Raw genomic sequence first — 19,205 nt, 5'->3', positions numbered from 1 at the left:
ACTGAAGATCAATAGAAGACCAACAAACAGTAGTGCAGAAGACCAAAACAGCAGTGAAGACCAATAGAAGACCAACAAACAGCAGTGAAGACCAATAGAAGACCAACAAACAGTAGTGAAGAAGACCAAAACAGCAGTGAAGACCAATAGAAGACCAACAAACAGCAGTGAAGACCAATAGAAGACCAACAAACAGCAGTGAAGATCAATAGACGACCAACAAACAGCAGTGAAGATCAATAGACGACCAAAACAGCACTGAAGACCAATAGAAGACCAACAAACAGCAGTGAAGACCAATAGAAGACCAACAAACAGCAGTGAAGATCAATAGACGACCAAAACAGCACTGAAGACCAATAGAAGACCAAAACAGCAGTGAAGATCAATAGAAGACCAACAAACAGTAGTGAAGAAGACCAAAACAGCAGTGAAGATCAATAGAAGACCAACAAACAATAGTGCAGAAGACCAAAACAGCACTGAAGATCAATAGAAGACCAACAAACAGTAGTGCAGAAGACCAAAACAGCACTGAAGATCAATAGAAGACCAACAAACAGTAGTGCAGAAGACCAAAACAGCAGTGAAGACCAATAGAAGACCAACAAACAGCAGTGAAGACCAATAGAAGACCAACAAACAGTAGTGAAGAAGACCAAAACAGCAGTGAAGACCAATAGAAGACCAACAAACAGCAGTGAAGACCAATAGAAGACCAACAAACAGCAGTGAAGATCAATAGACGACCAACAAACAGCAGTGAAGATCAATAGACGACCAAAACAGCACTGAAGACCAATAGAAGACCAACAAACAGCAGTGAAGACCAATAGAAGACCAACAAACAGCAGTGAAGATCAATAGACGACCAAAACAGCACTGAAGACCAATAGAAGACCAAAACAGCAGTGAAGATCAATAGAAGACCAACAAACAGTAGTGAAGAAGACCAAAACAGCAGTGAAGATCAATAGAAGACCAACAAACAGTAGTGAAGAAGACCAAAACAGCAGTGAAGACCAATAGAAGACCAACAAACAGCAGTGAAGATCAATAGAAGACCAAAACAGCAGTGAAGATCAATAGAAGACCAACAAACAGCAGTGAATACCAATAGAAGACCAACAAACAGCAGTGAAGACCAACAAACAGCAGTGAAGACCAATAGAAGACCAAAACAGCAGTAAAGATCAATAGAAGACCAACAAACAGCAGTGAAGACCAATAGAAGACCAACAAACAGCAGTGAAGACCAATAGAAGACCAAAACAGCAGTGAAGATCAATAGAAGACCAACAAACAGCAGTGAAGACCAATAGAAGACCAACAAACAGTAGTGAAGAAGACCAAAACAGCAGTGAAGACCAATAGAAGACCAACAAACAGCAGTGAAGACCAATAGAAGACCAACAAACAGTAGTGAAGATCAATAGAAGACCAAAACAGCAGGGAAGACCAATAGAAGACCAAAACAGCAGTGAAGATCAATAGAAGACCAACAAACAGCAGTGAAGATCAATAGAAGACCAACAAACAGTAGTGAAGATCAATAGAAGACCAACAAACAGTAGTGAAGATCAATAGAAGACCAAAACAGCAGGGAAGACCAATAGAAGACCAACAAACAGCAGTGAAGACCAATAGAAGACCAACAAACAGTAGTGAAGATCAATAGAAGACCAAAACAGCAGGGAAGACCAATAGAAGACCAAAACAGCAGTGAAGACCAATAGAAGACCAACAAACAGCAGTGAAGACCAATAGAAGACCAACAAACAGTAGTGAAGATCAATAGAAGACCAAAACAGCAGGGAAGACCAATAGAAGACCAAAACAGCAGTGAAGATCAATAGAAGACCAAAACAGCAGGGAAGACCAATAGAAGACCAAAACAGCAGTGAAGATCAATAGAAGACCAACAAACAGCAGTGAAGATCAATAGAAGACCAACAAACAGCAGTGAAGACCAATAGAAGACCAACAAACAGCAGTGAAGATCAATAGAAGACCAACAAACAGCAGTGAAGACCAATAGAAGACCAACAAACAGTAGTGAAGAAGACCAAAACAGCAGTGAAGACCAATAGAAGACCAACAAACAGCAGTGAAGACCAATAGAAGACCAACAAACAGTAGTGAAGATCAATAGAAGACCAAAACAGCAGGGAAGACCAATAGAAGACCAAAACAGCAGTGAAGATCAATAGAAGACCAACAAACAGCAGTGAAGATCAATAGAAGACCAACAAACAGTAGTGAAGAAGACCAAAACAGCAGTGAAGATCAATAGAAGACCAACAAACAGCAGTGAAGAAGACCAAAACAGCAGTGAAGACTAATAGAAGACCAACAAACAGCAGTGAAGACCAATAGAAGACCAAAACAGCAGTGAAGATCAATAGAAGACCAAAACAGCAGTGAAGATCAATAGAAGACCAACAAACAGCAGTGAAGACCAATAGAAGACCAAAACAGCAGTGAAGATCAATAGAAGACCAACAAACAGTAGTGAAGAAGACCAAAACAGCATTGAAGATCAATAGAAGACCAATAAATAGCAGTGAAGACCAATAGAAGATCACCAGAAGACCAAGAAGAGTTTGCTCAGAGGGTGATGGGGGGTCTTTGTGTTCTGCTTTGTCATGGGATAGCTGTTGTGGACGGTGGTGGTGGGAGGTGTACCTCCACGCCATAAGTATGGGAATGAGTCAGGTGGTGCGGCGCCCTCAGTCCCTCAGTGCCTTTAACCAGGTGAAGCACTCTTACTCTTACAGCGAAACCCTGCTTTATGTCTCTCACAGCAGTGAAGATCAACAGTGTAAGCTTTGCTAGGTGGGTGTCAGATGGGGTCCACTTCAGCTTCTTGTGGGTTGTAGATGCAAGCCCGGGAGGGGGCAGGCCAAGCCCCTACCTGGCTGTGGTGAGTTGGATACGGGCCAAGGTGATGCTCACTGCAGAGTCAAATCAATGTATCCAGCTCAACCTCTGTGGACCTAATGGGTGGAGCTTAACCTATTTAGGTTTAGGGTGTGGATGGACCTTCAAAATCCACCCATTACGTCTAGAGAGTGAATGAATAATGTTTGGTGCTTTGTCTGTGTGTGTGTGTGTGTGTGTGTGTGTGTGTGTGTGTGTGTGAGAGAGAGAGAGAGAGAGAGAGAGAGAGAGAGAGAGAGAGAGAGAGTGTGTGTGTGTTTCCAAAGTCTGTTGTCAAAGTGGTTGGGTAGCTATAATTACCTTCCAGAACTGTCTTTACAAGGCTGCATTCCCAAACATCCACCTCCGACAGCAAGATAACCTGACTGCGTTTATTGCGTTTCATCAGTGGCTTCTACTGACTGCAGCAACTTTTATTTTTCTTTCTGATATTTGGCACCAGTTTCTCCAAGTGACTCACTGGATGGAAACTGTGCTTTATTCGCAAAAGTTTTATGCGATATTACAAATATTAAATTTACAACTTTGGATGGAAACATAAAGGGAACAATAATAACAAATGATAGTAATAATAATAATAACAAAAACAGCAAAAGTATTAGCAACAAAGTAACTTAATAACAACAACAAACATAATACAGTAAAAACAACTGAAAAAATAAAAACAAAAATAAAAACAAAAAAGTAGGCCTAATAACAACAAAAACAACTATAATAACAGCAATAATAATAATAGCAAAAACAATCACAACCCTGACAGCACACATACATCTCAGATATGTCTATTTAATGTGCATGTTTACGTCTGGAAGACATTTTTTAGAGCGTTTGCTCATCTGCAATACGTCTACAGGACGTTTCCCGTCAGATGTCAAATAGACGTTTAGAAAATGTCTTTAAGATGTTTATGATTTAGAATGTATGTAAAACTGACATCTTAAAGACGTCTATCAGATGTTTATAAACAGCAGATGCTTTCCAGATGAAGTGATCTTTAACAGACATCTTGCAGACGTACGTGGAAACGTCCTATAGACTCTAAAAAACCTTCAAGACGTAAACACGCACATTAAATAGATGTCTCAGAGATGTATGTGTGCTATCAGGGAACAAAAAGAGAATAACAACTATTATAAAGAATAAAAATGGCGGTGTTGATTGTTGGTGAGTAATTCACAAACAGTTGATGACTATAATATTTAAAATGATTTAACTACTAAACATACATGTGACAAATTAACCTTTTGTATATGAAGAATTCATATTTACCGATAAGTATAGATTCTATGTAAACTCTATAATCTAGCATAGGCCTATAAACCAATGAGTTAAAAAAGAAGCTGAATTTATTTTAAAAATATACAAGAAATCCATTGCTTGTTTTATGTCTGTTTAACTTATTAAAGTAACCTTTCCTTTGACTACTTGTTGTTTTCTGACTACTGGTGAATTGGTAATAGAGAGAATACCGAAAGTCAAATGAACTTAGTTTGACTTGCCAAAAGTGATGAAAGACTTGACAAAGTGATGAAAGTGCTGCCATCTAGTGGTGACCACTAGCATGACCTATTACTAGCAATATCTATCTATCTATCTATCTATCTATCTATCTATCTATCTATCTATCTATCTATCTATCTATCTATCTATCTATCTATCTATCTATCTATCTATCTATCTATCTATCTATCCCATTAATAAATGTGATGAATCACCATATTGTGAGCACTGCACGCCGAATGTAGAAGGAAAATGAAAAGATCAGATAAGGAGGCCGTCATAAAGGTTTCTATAATACTTTTTTATTCATTCAGCATATAAGACAGTTCACATATGTATAAAAGCTATCAAAATGAGCACTTGGCACAAATGTTCAATTAAAACTGAAGCATGGACACACCTCAGAATTGTAAACAAAGAAGCATCCTGATGTTCACCACAAATATCTCAAAAGGACTACAAAAGTAACAGTGCCATCAAGCAGACGCGATATCTTCGTCCCTGGCCTTGTCAAATGTTTGTGCAATCTTGAGCGCGGTGGTATTGAGCCCCACTGACTGCATGTTAGTGATGATGGTCACCACCACCCCCTGTGGAGGAAGCAGCTTCTGATTGGTGGGCTGCTCGCTCTCTCTGGGCAACACCAGCAGGACGCTACTCGCCCCCACAGCGCCCCCTGTGTGCGAGACGTAATGTCTGCGGTTGCGGCACTGCCCGTATTTCTGCTGTTTCTCCACGACCAGCCAGCCCTGGGCGTACAGTCCGTCTTTGTCCCACGATGCCTCTGTTTTGTCCACCGGTGCCCATATGGCTTTGGCTGTGTGGGGTTTGAGGAAGCCAGGAAGCAGCCCGTCTGTGTTCTTCAGTTCGGCCATCTGATAGCTGTAAAGCAGAGCGTTACCGAAGACCAGAAGGTCACTCACAGTGGAGAGAAATCCACCTCCAGCCCATTTGTACGAATTGTCCACATAGGGGCAGTTCACAACACGGCCCTTTTTGTTTAAGTGGTAGAATCTGCAGAAAACAGGGAAGATGGTATACAGGTCAGTGATAAGTAAGTGTGTTTAAGATAAAGAAAAGGAAAAATCCTTTAGAAATTGCCATTGGGCAAATCAAAATGTTGGTTTTAAAATGATTTTGAAAAACTTTTATACCATTTTCAAAACAACTTTTAAATAATAACTCTAAAAACGTCATGTGGTGTAACCATCAATTAAAAAATAATGATATATTTTCTTTACACCTTCAATACGTCAGTGTACACATCTTAATTAGCCTATTATTTTCCCAAAATGTTTTAAAATATATATATATTTTTAGGGTAAAACATTTTTATTTACAATTATAATGGATTATTAATTCATAAATATCTATACTTTTTTGGGAAGTCACACCGCATGACATTTTACAGCCTGAACAAATTTTGTCTTGTCGTAAAAAGGTTAAATTATCTGATATTTTAAGAGAATTGCTAACCTTGACATAGTCATTTAGATCATTTCCTGTTTTACTTCTTTTTTTTTCTCTTCATATTGCTTGCTACACATTTTAGTATTATTTTTATACTATTATAGTATTTTTTATATTTTGAATAATATTTGAAGACTTCAGATGCAAAAGCCTCTAAGTGCCATCTGAAATTTTCTTCTAAAATAAGCATTTTTATCAAGCTCGTATGTTTAGGTTCAGTAATTTCACTTTAATGGCAATTAATAGGTCCTTTTCAATGCCAATAAAGTAAAATAACTGAACATAAACATACGAGCTTGATAAAAATGCTCATTTTAGAAGAAAATTTCAGATGACACTTAGAGGCTTTTGCATCTGAAGTCTTCATTTGTTTTTTAGATTTATTTTTTTGCCATTTTTGCCTTTATTATGATAGGACAATATGTAGACAGGAAGTGAAGTGGAAGAGAGAGAGGGGGACAGGATCGGGAAAGGTCCACGTGCCAGGACTCGAACTCGGGTTGCCTGAAGCGCACAGGCACTATGTGTTGGCATGCTGCCCATGAGGCTATCGGCATCAACATATTTAGAATAATATTTTAATAAAGTTTTTCATCTGATATTTGTATTTTATTTTATTTGAGATTTATTTCAATTACCAAAAACTATTTTTAATAGTTTTAGTTAACAATAACGTCACAATTCCACATGACTCGGTTGTATCAAATGGTTGTGATTTGGTGAGCAAAATATTAATATTCTATAAAATATTTTTAACTTTTTCTTTTTAACATCTATTTATCTGTAGATTTGTATCAGCCTAACATTTTTGATTTTTCTCAACCCAGCAAATTTTTAAGTATAGGTGTGTTCACGCAATGTCGGAATTACCGTAATTACGAGATTCCGACTTCACGTCCTCATTGAACTCATAATTACAACTTGTAAACTCCGAATTTTCTGAGAGCTTGTACCACCTGACAGCTGCAGATTCATTTGTGTGGCGTGAACGCAGCATGTGTTTGAATTGTAATGCCTCTTTTACCTCGAGCGGTTGTATATGATTGGGTCGTTTTCGTCTGGTAAGGTGTTAAGCATGCCCAGCTCACGAAACATCTTCATCATGTGGTCGAGGAAGCGCTGATTTGCTGCTCTCTCCACCACGGCACTCAGCAGGGTGAAAGCATGCGTGGAATACAGGAATGTAGAACCTACAGGGTCATATAGGAGAGAATAAGGTCAAACTACAACTGCAGACAGTATTGACATGTGCACCAATAATGTGATTAATTATAACAATCAGAGTAAGGACTTAATTGCAGTAAGATGTAAACATGACACAAGCAAACCTCTTCACTTCCCTTTACATGTAATTTTCATTATTCGCTAATAATTATGGTTCTTTTTACCGCCATTATTCACATACCCCAATGCACAGCATAAGTGATCAACTTACATACAGTCGGTGTGTTACTGGCCATAGTTTAAATCATCTGTCAAATATAAAACACATTTCTATGGCCATGTGTTATGTAGTGTGTTATACACATTACATGTGTTATGGCCATCTGGCCAATCCAATCAGAACACAGTCGACCAATAACAACAGACTGGGCCATCTGACCAATCAGAGAAGAGTAGACCAATCACAACATGCTGCATTCAACACATCGTAAATACCGTATTCTCAAGATGACAACACATGACGTTCTATTCGGAGCTGTTCACGTCCTTGGACTGGGATTTATGTGTTTCTATGGCAACATTATCAATACCTAAATAATCTGCAATGGACAGGTGGTACAGGTAGAAGCCAATCTTACAAACGGTAATTACAACATGGCGTGAATGCACCTACAGACTGGGTCAACTGACCAATCAGAGCAGAGTATACAATATAAAACAAATTGTTCCATCTGACCAATCAGAGCAGAGTAGGCTCTCAGAAAGGAGGGGTTTAGAGAGACTGAATCCTTTTCTAAACGTTTCAGACACTATGAGAAAAGAGGTGATTCTGTAATATATATTATGAGAAAATTAAAGTGTTTTTTGACATTGGATGCATATAAAGCTATTTTAGTATACCTCCAAAACAACATTAGGAACCTTTAAATAACAAAATAGGGGCACTTTAAAATTTGCATTTTGCAGTTATGGTTACCACAATTATGTCCTTAATCGCATCAATTTGATCGAAGTATTGTGTTCACTTGAGGTAAAGTTTAATCGAAATATTGCCTAAATCTCATTATAAATTCAATTGACCCTTCGCCGGGAGTTTGATTGACAAGCGATCTAACCAATCATAACGCCGAATCCGCCATTTTGTCCGACAAAGCAGTCAGGAATTAGAAGATTCACCTCGGTGGACTTGAACTTGAAAAATGGTGTGTACTGACGTCTTTCCACGTTTGAAACAACATTCCTTCTGATGTTCATTCATGTTTATTTGATGATATAAATTAACTAGTAGGAAGAGATGATGGGTTCACGAGCCGCTTGAGCTGAGGAACTACAGCGATCTGTCACAACACATTAAAGAGCCACAAAACGGTTTTTATTGTTCGAATTTCTTAAAGGTGCCCTAGAATCAAAAATTGAATTTACCTTGGCATAGTTGAATAACAAGAGTTCAGTACATGGAAATGACATACAATGAGTCTCAAACACCATTGTTTCCTCCTTATATAAATCTCATTTGTTTAAAAGACCTCCGAAGAAAGGCGAATCTCAACATAACACAGACTGTTACGTAACAGTCGGGATCATTAATATGTATGCCCCCAATATTTGCATATGCCAGCCCATGATCCCAACATTATGAAAGGCATTAGACAAGGGCAGCCAGTAACGTCTGGATCTGTGCACAGCTGAATCATCAGACTAGGTAAGCAAGCAAGAACAATAGCGAAAAATGGCAGATGGAGCAATAATAACTGACATGATCCATGATATCATGATATTTTTTGTGATATTTGTAAATTGTCTTTCTAAATGTTTTGTTAGCATGTTGCTAATGTACTGTTAAATGTCATTAAAGTTACCATCGTTTCTTACTGTATTCACGTAGACAAGAGCCGTCGCTATTTTCATTATTAAACACTTGCAGTCTGTATAATTCATAAACACAACTTCATTCTTTATAAATCTCTCCAACAGTGTGTAATGTTAGCTTTAGCCACGGAGCACCATCAAACTCATTCAGAATCAAATGTAAACATCCAAATAAATACTATACTCACTTAATTCGAAGCATGCATGCAGCATACATGATGAACATCTTGTAAAGATCCATTTGAGGGTTATATTAGCTGTGTGAACTTTGTAAATGCACTGTATTATAGAGTCGCGAGCTCGATGGGCAGGGAGCGTGAGATTTAAAGGGCCAGCAGCCCCTGAATCAGTGCATAGTTAATGATGCCCCAAAATAGGCAGTTAAAAAAAAATAATTAAAAAAAAATCTATGGGGTATTTTGAGCTGAACCTTCACAGACACATTCAGGGGACACCTTAGACTTATATTACATCTTTTGAAAAAACGTTCGATGGCACCGTTAACAAATGACAGTTTGAAAGCTGGGACTTTGTTTAATATCAAAAGTAACCTGCTCTGTCTTGTCTGTCGACGTGTTGTCAGTGTCCTCTTTGCTCCGCGATGTATTTTTCACTGCGTGTGGTGTGAGAGCGCCATGGCTTGTCTGAACAAAGCAACAGTAACTAAGGGGGGGAGGCAAAGAGGACACTGACAACACGTCGACAGACAAGACAGAGCAGGTTACTTATGATATTAAACGAAGTCCCAGCTTTCAAACTGTGTAATTTGAAAGAAATTCGAACAATAAAAACCGTTTTGTGGCTCTTTAATGTGTCGTGACCGATCGCTGTAGCGCCTCAGTTCAAGCGGCTCATAAACTGATCATCTCTTCCTACTAGTTAATTTATAGCATCAAATAAACATGCATGAACATCAGAAGGAATGTTGTTTCAAATGCGGAAAGACGTCAATACACACCATTTTTCAAGTTCAAGTCCACCGAGGTTAATCTTCTAACTCCTGACTGCTTTGTCGGACAAAATAGCGGATTAGGAGTTATGATTGGTTAGATCGCTTGTCAATCAAACTCCCAGCGAAGGGTCAATTGCATCATGAGGGAGCATGTAAATGTAGTCAATGTCCACCAAAGATATTTTGCTAAACTTCTCATTTTGAGAAGTCAGGTTTGAAATTACAGTAAATTATGGTTAATCTATTCCTTTAAAAAGATGAAGATTTCAAGGCAAGATGCTCTAAAAATAAACCCAGAATCATCTAAAATCAGGCATCATCACACATTACCAGCACTTTGTTCTGTGTGGAATGAAAGCATACCTGGTTTAAATATCAGAGGATCGTCTTTGAACAAGTCCAAAGCCTGGATGACATTCTCAAAGTTGTCTTTGAGGTAGTACTCCTCCTGCTCAAACTCTTTCTTTTTCTTTTTGCTTTTAGCGTTGTTGTCCTCCGCTTTCGGCTTCTCTTTGTTTTCAGCTGAGCCCTTCTCTTCTTTCTTCTCCGGGGGCTTCAGAAGGCGCTTTGCTTTCTCCTTGTCCTCTCTCACTTTTTTGGCATCTTTTTCATAGTGACGGATGCCACTCAAGTGAGACAGGAGCATCCGAGGTGTTATTGTGACCTGGTTTAAGGACGAAGGGGAGAATGTTAAGCCAAACCAAATTCATTATTAATACATTATTATATATTGTTTATCAGGGAGAGGGGCAACGTCGGTCCTGGAGTGCCACAAGCTCCAGCCCTAATCAAACACACCTGAACAAGCTAATCAACATCTTCAGGATTACTAAGGCTGTCTGAAATCATCTCCTATACCCTTAAATAGGGCACTATTTGAGGGGACATCCATTTGTAGTGATGTCTGAAATCATAGTGGACGTTCTCAAGTGCACTCATTCAATCCCACAATGCACCGCAATAATGAGTGTACAACCAATGCATACCCATAATGCACTGTTGAATGAATTCCCACGTCTGACCAGAAGATGGCGCCCGGACACAGCCTAAGTGTACAAGGCAGCTGAGCTTTTTATCAAGGTTGGAGATAAACTCCAGGACCAACGTTGCCCAACCCAAGCATACATTTTCATAAGTAAAATGAGTAATAATTTGCATAAGTTAAATTATTTTTAAAATAAGTTTAATTAAAAACCTCTTTTCTACTCACATTCTCTCCTTCGAATTGCTTCTGTGGGAACTCAGGGACGTATTTTTGGACGGGGGCATCTAGATCAATCTTGCCCTCCTCCCAGAGTCTGGCGACGGCCGCTGCGGTCAGAGGTTTACTGATGCTGGCGATTCTCATCACAGTGTCGGGACCACAAGGCACTCTGTTCTCCAGATCTGCATAGCCAATGCCTCAGAGAGAACATACACAGCCAGGGATCACAAAACAGTCCTCAAAGTTTTCATTTTAAGCATGTGCAGAGGAAGACTTCCTACCTTCACACCAAACGTGGCTGCCATCCACTGAGACTCCAATAACCATCCCAGGAGCTCCAACTTCATCCTGAAAAATTATTTGACTTATCTGTAGGCCATTCTGCACTATAAACTTTAAATTAATATTACTAATATTAATAAATGTATATTATATTGTATATATATATGAACATCAATTGACACTTTACTATCCCATTAGGCCACGGGAGAGGATTTGTTTATGGCAGTGAAGCGACGCAACTGACGCTGGGAGGTCACATGATAAGGGCAACATGGCGAAAGATTTTACTTACTACACACATTTATACTACATAGAACTTACTTTTTTAGTGGTCACAAAGTAATTACTCATTCAAAATAAGTATCTACTCAAGTGAGTATGCAATTTCAGACACAGCCATATTGTCAAAAGAAAAAAAAAGGGGTGGGTACTTAATTAATTCACTAGTAGTTGATTGTGAGAAATGGGTGGCGTTTAAGCAGGATAAATGATTGTAGGCGTCTGACGTCATATGTCTTTCACCAACAGATTTGATTAAAAATAATGAGGTAAAAAATAAAAAAAAGAATCATTCACTATAAGATCAACAATATTTATTTAGAAAATAGATTAGACTTCAAATTAATGTTTTTAATAAAATAGCATAATACATATGGGTCAATGATGTGACGGGTCATTTTTTTTGTCCAAAGGCCTTCATAACAATATAAAAAACATAGAAAAAGTATAACTAGATCTTTTTTATTGAATCCAAAAGGTTTTAATTATATTTTGCACATATAAAAGGTATTTTAAAGATTTTGAAGTGTCAAAAGGTCATTTGGTTTAACCGTCCAAAGGCCAATACAGCCATTTCATTGATTAAAATATCTTAAAATGTAATAAATGTATATATTTTTTTATTCTGGCATGATTTTATAACATCATATCTCAACATAGTGGATAATGGTGCTAGAAGTGCTTTGATATGAGAAAGAATATCCGGAAAAATGAATTTCATTGATGTCATTCGGAGTAACCGATATAAAGGGACCATTTTGGATCAAGTCATGCGGTCAATATCATGTGACAGGATGTGACATCATTCAGACACCTGCAAAGGACCACATGGTCATGAAGCAAAGTAACTAACTCTCTTTTAACTATCTGAAAAATTCATGTTTTCACTTGCTCATACGCATGTCCCGAAACATCAGGTCATTCGGTACAACCGCTATAAAACATGGAAAATGTTGTAATATTTTAAAAACTTGAACTAAATATAAAATGTTTGATTGTTCTTTTGCTAGCTAGCTAGATATCAGACTGTTAGCATTGTTTGAAAATAACATCATTCGGTATAACCAAAAGTGTCATTCGATAAAACCTAAATTTTGGTTAAACCGAATGACTTTTTTGGTGACAAATTTTGTCCATCTTGTAAAAAATGACAAAAGCAGTGTTAATTGATTATAAAAACCACATTATCTCATTGTTAACACTACAAAATTAATTATATCTCAATTGTTTTTTGTTTTTTTTACTTTTAAAAACTTTATTCCTCAATGACCCATATGTCTAAAGTAATATAGAAAATATACATAATTATATGTTTGTTAATAAAATATTATTTAATAACATATTTAAACATACCAATCAGTAAAATATATAATTTATAAATATAGCTGAATAAACTGATTAAATGAAGATTGAGAAATACAAATATTATAAAAAATGTTTTTAATATTTTTATATAATATAAATATCAAACTTTTCGTGTGTTTTATATAATATAAAATATAAACATTACATTATCAATATTACAGATTTTGAAATTAAATAATAAACTTTAAAGTTTGTCAAATATATGCCAAAGTACAGCAGAGCTTGTTGACAATGTAATGTTCATCAAACTAAAAACTAAATGAAAAATACATGACACAACAACCATAACATATAGTTGTAAATGAAGTTTGGTGCTGATACCTGTACCTTTATCCGCCGCAGCAGGTCTCTGCTGGCTTCAACAGCAGCTCTGTACTTCTGAGCTCCGTCTGTCTTCTGTACGCTACATTCACAGTGTTCAGAGGCAGAATCTCGATACTTCAAGCCCAGAGCCAGAACAAACCCCGTCCCGACGCCGAACATCCATAAGGCCGTGTGTCGGGTGCTGTAGGACGGGATGACAGGTCTTCTGCGCGTTGAAATCAATCTCTTCATCAGCTGATCTTTGAACTTCACTCTGGATGTCAACAATGACACAAAGGGCTCGGATTTCTGAACACTATATTTACATTTTGGGCATATGAGAGCCCGTGATAAACACAGTAACCGAGACATGACTGTTTTACGAATAATGATAATAATAATATAAGGGAAAAGTGATAAAATAGTTTATAGAAAGAGAACAGCAAAGAGTTCCCGTATGAAGCGGCGACAGACAGCTGACCAACCGGACTATTTTACAGAATAAAAGTCCATCACTTTTAATATGTTGTTATTACATTTAAAATGAACAGATTTGAATTTACATGCAAACATAATTTAATATTTATTTTTTAAAGTATGTAATTAAATGTAAAATCAATTTAGTTTATGTACAGCACATTGACAAACTCATGATCTTAAAGGGTTAGTTCACCCAAAAATGAAAATAATGTCATTTATTACTCACCCTCATGCCGTTCCACACCCGTAAGACCTTCGTTAATCTTCGCAACACAAATTAAGATATTTTTGTTGAAATCCGATGATTTAGTGAGGCCTCCATAGCCAGCAATGATATTTCCTCTCTCAAGATCCATTAATGTACTAAAAAACGTATTTAAATCAGTTCATGTGAGTACAGTGGTTCAATATTAATATTATAAAGCGACGAGAATATTTTTGGTGCGCCAAAAAAACAAAATAACGACTTATTTAGTGATGGCCGATTTCAAAACACTGCTTCAGGAAGCTTCGGAGCACAACGAATCAGCGTGTCGAATCAGCGGTTCGGTGCGCCAAAGTCACGATTTCAGCAGTTTGACACGCGATCCGAATCACTGATTCAATACGCTGATTCATTTATGCTCTGAAGCTTCCTGGAGCAGTGTTTTGAAATCGGCCATCACTAAAGTCGTTATTTTGTTTTTTTTGGGCACCAAAAATATTCTCGTCGCTTTATAATATTAATATTGAACCACTGTACTCACATGAACTGATTTAAATATGTTTTTAGTACATTAATAGATCTTGAGAGAGGAAGTGTCATTGCTGGCTATGGAGGCCTCACTGAGCCATTGGATTTCAACAAAAATATCTTAATTTGTGTTCCGAAGATTAACGAAGGTCTTACGGGTGTGGAACGACATGAGGGTGAGTAATAAATGACATTATTTTCATTTTTGGGTGAACTAACACTTTAAAGGAAAATAGTTAAACATTTTAATTTTTATTTTAGTTAAATATAAATTTCACAGGCCTGCCTGCATGTGAATTTCTGTAACGTTAGTTTTTTTCTCAAACGGATAGTGAAGGAAATTGGAGCAAATATTCAAATTAATCTAAAATTTAAAAAAAAAATTCTCCATAAAAATAAGCTATCGTACTCCACTTTTTACATTTTTTTTTTTTACAGTTAGAATGAACAAGGAAGAACAAAATAAGTATTCAGCATCTATGAGACGTAAAGGTCTTTTAATTTGAAAACTGTAGAGGCATTGAAAACCAACGGCTGATTGGCTCATATTTTAGCCGTTAGCCAATCAGATGTGTGAATTCTGCTCCGACAGTCTTAGAGCTGCTATCAACAACAACAACGGACTGTTGAGTTGAGAGCAGCTGCTGCTTGGACAGTTTCAGGACAAATGTTAATAAATATGCCACATAACACAGCCTACAGGCAGTTTAGTGAACTCTAATTCATTGTTTTGGGGTTATTAACAAGACCAATCACTTAACAAATCTCTTTGTATTATAAAACGACCGCCGGAACCCACATGCTCATGTTTTCTGCACCAATGAATTCTGAATTATTCATTAATTTTGTATGACTTACCTCTGACCTTTCACAATATCTGTGTTTTAATGACCAGCTCACCTTGCCAGGAGCTCCGGAACGCATGACCGTGTTCACAACAGAATACAGTATATGAAAAAAGTCCCAATATTTCAATTGATTTTCCTATAAATATACACTCTAGTGGATTCTTCGAGCATTCAATTTCCCAAGATATGCTGAAATAGTCAAGCACGACCCTGCATCTGTCCAGCTCTCTAGCTAGGTTTATTAACAGTTTGAAATAGCTGCAGTCAAAACACTGATAGGTCCTAAAAACATCACCTTGACATGATCATGAAACACCACTGCAAACAGCATATGTTGCATCAGTTTTAACTGCACAGTCTGGTTTTGAAATCATGCGGTTTTAACACACAGAACACATTCTGTTGGTTCACGTCCTGAATTGTGACATGCCACACCTTCCAACTGCCAGTGCCAAGACGATACAATTAAAATCTTCCAGTGGGATATTTATGCAACAGAAGCTGCAAATGTCTGGTGGTACTTTGGCCTATAAAGAGGACTTATATTATATCTTGTGAAAAGGGGCATTATTCTGGGCAAGTCCAGAATGTGTCTGTGAAATTTCAGCTCAAAATACCCCACAGATCATTATAGCTTGTCAAATTTGCCCCTATTAGGGTGTGAGCAAAAACACGTTTTTTTGTGTGTGTCCCTTTAAATGCAAATGAGCTCCCAGCCGCTTTCCAGAAGAGGGCGGAGCTTTAACAGCTCGCGCTTCGGTTGCTCAACAACAACAAAGCTGGAGAATCTCACGCAGCCAAAATGATGATTGTCAGTAACGGTGTTCAGCCTTACATTGTTCAAACTGGAGTCGGACACTGATGGAGAGACTCGGGAGGAAGTTACAATGAAACTGGACGTTTCTGAATGGTTAGTGGATAAATTTATGTAGCTGCTGTGGAGTTGAAGCAACTCATCGACTTGCATGTGCCGTCATGTTAATCTTTTGTGCAAATCCAGACCCTCATTTGTGAAGCAGTCCGGTGTAAAATGACGGCACGGTAACACTTTACTACAACTCAAGCAGCCGAACATGGCCTCGCCCCCTTTGGTTTGTATTCTCGGGGGCGGGGTTTATGTAAATTTTAGGGTTTGTGATGTCACTAACCCGGGAAGAAGCTTCTTGTAGTGCCTACCAGCCATTTGTTGTAGTCCTTAAACAGAATTCTGTAAAAGAAAATATCTCCATTTGCACTGAACTTTGAGCGTCGTAACTTTGCAGATGTTGTTTATGCTCAAACAGAAACATTACACACTATATTTCACTTTTTTCAATGACCCCTTTATTTTTTCCCATAGTTATTAAAAAAAAAAAAAAGTCTTTAAAGTGTTTTAAGTGATGAATCAAGCTAACAAGCTACAAAGTGAATCATAACATTACAAACTTTTATTTGAACAAAAAAAGCATTTGAAAATCAGATAAAAATACAAAAAGGTACAAAACCGTGTAATTAATGGCTTTAAGTGAGGAAAAGAACCACAATCCCATAAAGCATTGCAAATTAATTTAAATAAAAATGCTGTTTTGTTTTAAACTACTCATTTAAAAATGTTGAGTATATTTATAAAAGTAATACATTAAGTTTATTGCAAAATATGCAAATGTATTCAAACATTTAAGTTTTTTTTTTCTGAACTTAAAGGGTTAGTTCACCCAAAAATAAAAATTCTGTCATTAATTACTCACCCTGATGTCGTTCCACACCTGTAAGACCTTCATTCATCTTCGGAACACAAATTAAGATATTTTTGATAAAATCCGATGGCTCAGCGAGGCCTCCATTGACAGCAAGACAATTAACACTTTCAATGCCCAGAAAGCTACTAAAGACATATTTAAAACAGTTCATGTGACTACAGTGATTCAACCTTAATGTTATGAAGCGACGAGAATACTTTCTGTGCACCAAAAAAACAAAATAATGACTTTATTCAACAATATCTAGTGATGGGCGATTACAGGTGCTGGTCATATAATTAGAATATCGTGAAAAAGTTCATTTTTTTTATTGTAAATTATTTTTAAAAATGAAACTTTCATTTATTCTAGATTCCCTGCATGTAAAGTAAAACATTTCAAAAGTTTTTTTTTTTTTTTTTTTTAATTTTGATGATTAGAGCTTATAGCTCATGAAAGTCCAAAATCCAGTATCTCAAAATATTAGAATATTTCCTAAGATCATTAAAAAAAAATGGATTTTCAAAACAGAAAAGTTCAAGTTCTTTAAAGTATGTTCATTTGTGCACTCAATACTTGGTCGGCAGCACATAATACAGCAAATGACTTGCTTCTAGCACAAATTACAGCATCAGTGAAGTGTGGCATGGAAGTGATCAGCCTGTGGCACTGCTGAGGCACTATTGAGCCTTCAGATCATCTGTATATTGTTGGATCGACTGTTTCTCATCTTTCTCTTGAAAATATCCCACAGATTCAGGGGTCAGGCATGTTGGCTGGCCAATAAAACACGGTAATATCGTGGTCAGCAAACCACTTGGAAGTGTTTTTTGCACTGTGGGCAGGTGCTAAAGTCCTGCTGGAAAAGGAAATCAGCATCTCCATAAAGCTTGTCAGCAGATGGAAGCATAAAGTGCTCCAAAATCTCCTGGAAGATGGCTGCATTGACTTTGCACTTGATAAAACACAATGGACCAACACCAGCAGACGTCACAGCCCCCCAAATCATTACTAACTTCAGAAACTTCTCACTAGACTTCAAGCAGCTTGGATTCTGTGCCTCTCCAGTCTTCCTTCAGACTCTGGGACCATGATTTCAACATGAAATACAAAATTTACTTTTATCTGAAAAGAGGACTTCCGACCACTGTTCACTGCCCATTTCTTTTTCTCCTTAGCCCAGGTAAGATGCTTCTGACATTGTTTCTGTTTCAGAAGTGGCTTGGTAGTCCTTTTCCTGAAGATGTCTGAGTGTGGTGACTCTTGATGCGCTGACTCCGGCTTCATTCGACTCATTGTGAAGCTCTCCCAAGTGTCTGAATCGGCTTTACTTGACAGTATTCTCAAGCTTGCGGTCATCCCTGTTGCTTGTGCACCTTTGCCTACCCAATTTCTTCCTTCTAGTCAACTTTGCATTCAATATGCTTTGATATTTCACTCTGTAAACAGCCACACCATTCAGTAATGACCATCTGTGACTTACTCTCTTTGTGGAGGGTGTCAGTGATTGTCTCCTGGACCATTGCCAAGTCAGCAGTCTTCCCCATTAGTGTGGTTTCAAAGAACAAGAGATACCCGAAATGTATACTGTAGGGATGGTCATTTAATGAAACTCAAATGTAAATATTCTAATATTTTGAGATACTGGATTTTGGACTTTCATGAGCTGTACGCTCTAAACAAAAATAATAATAATAAAAAAAACTTTTGAAATGTTTTACTTTACATGTAGGGAATCTAGTATAAATGAAAGTTTCATTTTTTAAAATAATTTACAATAAAAAAAAGAACTTTTTCACGATATTCTAATTATATGACCAGCACCTGTATAAAACACTGCTTCATGAAGCTTCGAAGCTTTACGAATCTTTTGTTTCGAATCAGTGGTACAGAGCACGTATCAAACTGCCAAAGTCACGTGAAACATTGAAATTTTGAAACACTTATGACGTAATGAAGCCTGATTATGTCATTTGCTTGTTTCAACTCTCCAATTGGTGGAATCCTCTGTACAGCATCATGGGTAATGTAGTTTTTCACCAGGAATTCTGCTGTTGAAGAATTATTTTAAAAATAAGTTGACGCCTTCATCAGAAGC

The 19,205-nt window shown here is 37.3% G+C and overlaps 1 protein-coding gene across 2 annotated transcripts; it reads right to left on the bottom strand.

The window, feature by feature from the left end:
- Window positions 1–4,720: 4,720 nt before the first annotated feature.
- lactb (lactamase, beta) lies at window positions 4,721–13,828 on the bottom strand. Of its 2 annotated transcripts, none has more exons than XM_048158824.1 (6): window positions 13,347–13,828; window positions 11,381–11,447; window positions 11,106–11,296; window positions 10,259–10,559; window positions 6,935–7,100; window positions 4,721–5,454 (listed from the first exon to the last, which is right to left on the bottom strand). In XM_048158824.1, exons 1-6 carry the CDS (start codon window positions 13,698–13,700, stop codon window positions 4,917–4,919), a joined length of 1,617 nt encoding a protein of 538 aa, XP_048014781.1. In that variant the 5' UTR covers window positions 13,701–13,828; the 3' UTR covers window positions 4,721–4,916. The 2 variants fall into 2 exon arrangements, with proteins under 2 accessions (XP_048014781.1, XP_048014783.1); XM_048158826.1 differs by having other exon boundaries at window positions 13,353–13,828.
- Between the last annotated feature and the right edge of the window lie 5,377 nt (window positions 13,829–19,205).

The sequence above is a fragment of the Megalobrama amblycephala genome, linkage group LG15 (genome assembly GCF_018812025.1).
Source record: "Megalobrama amblycephala isolate DHTTF-2021 linkage group LG15, ASM1881202v1, whole genome shotgun sequence".
Lineage (NCBI taxonomy): Eukaryota > Metazoa > Chordata > Actinopteri > Cypriniformes > Xenocyprididae > Megalobrama > Megalobrama amblycephala.
Note: the sequence above shows the minus strand (reverse complement) of the source record. Positions and strands in the feature narration are given on the sequence as shown.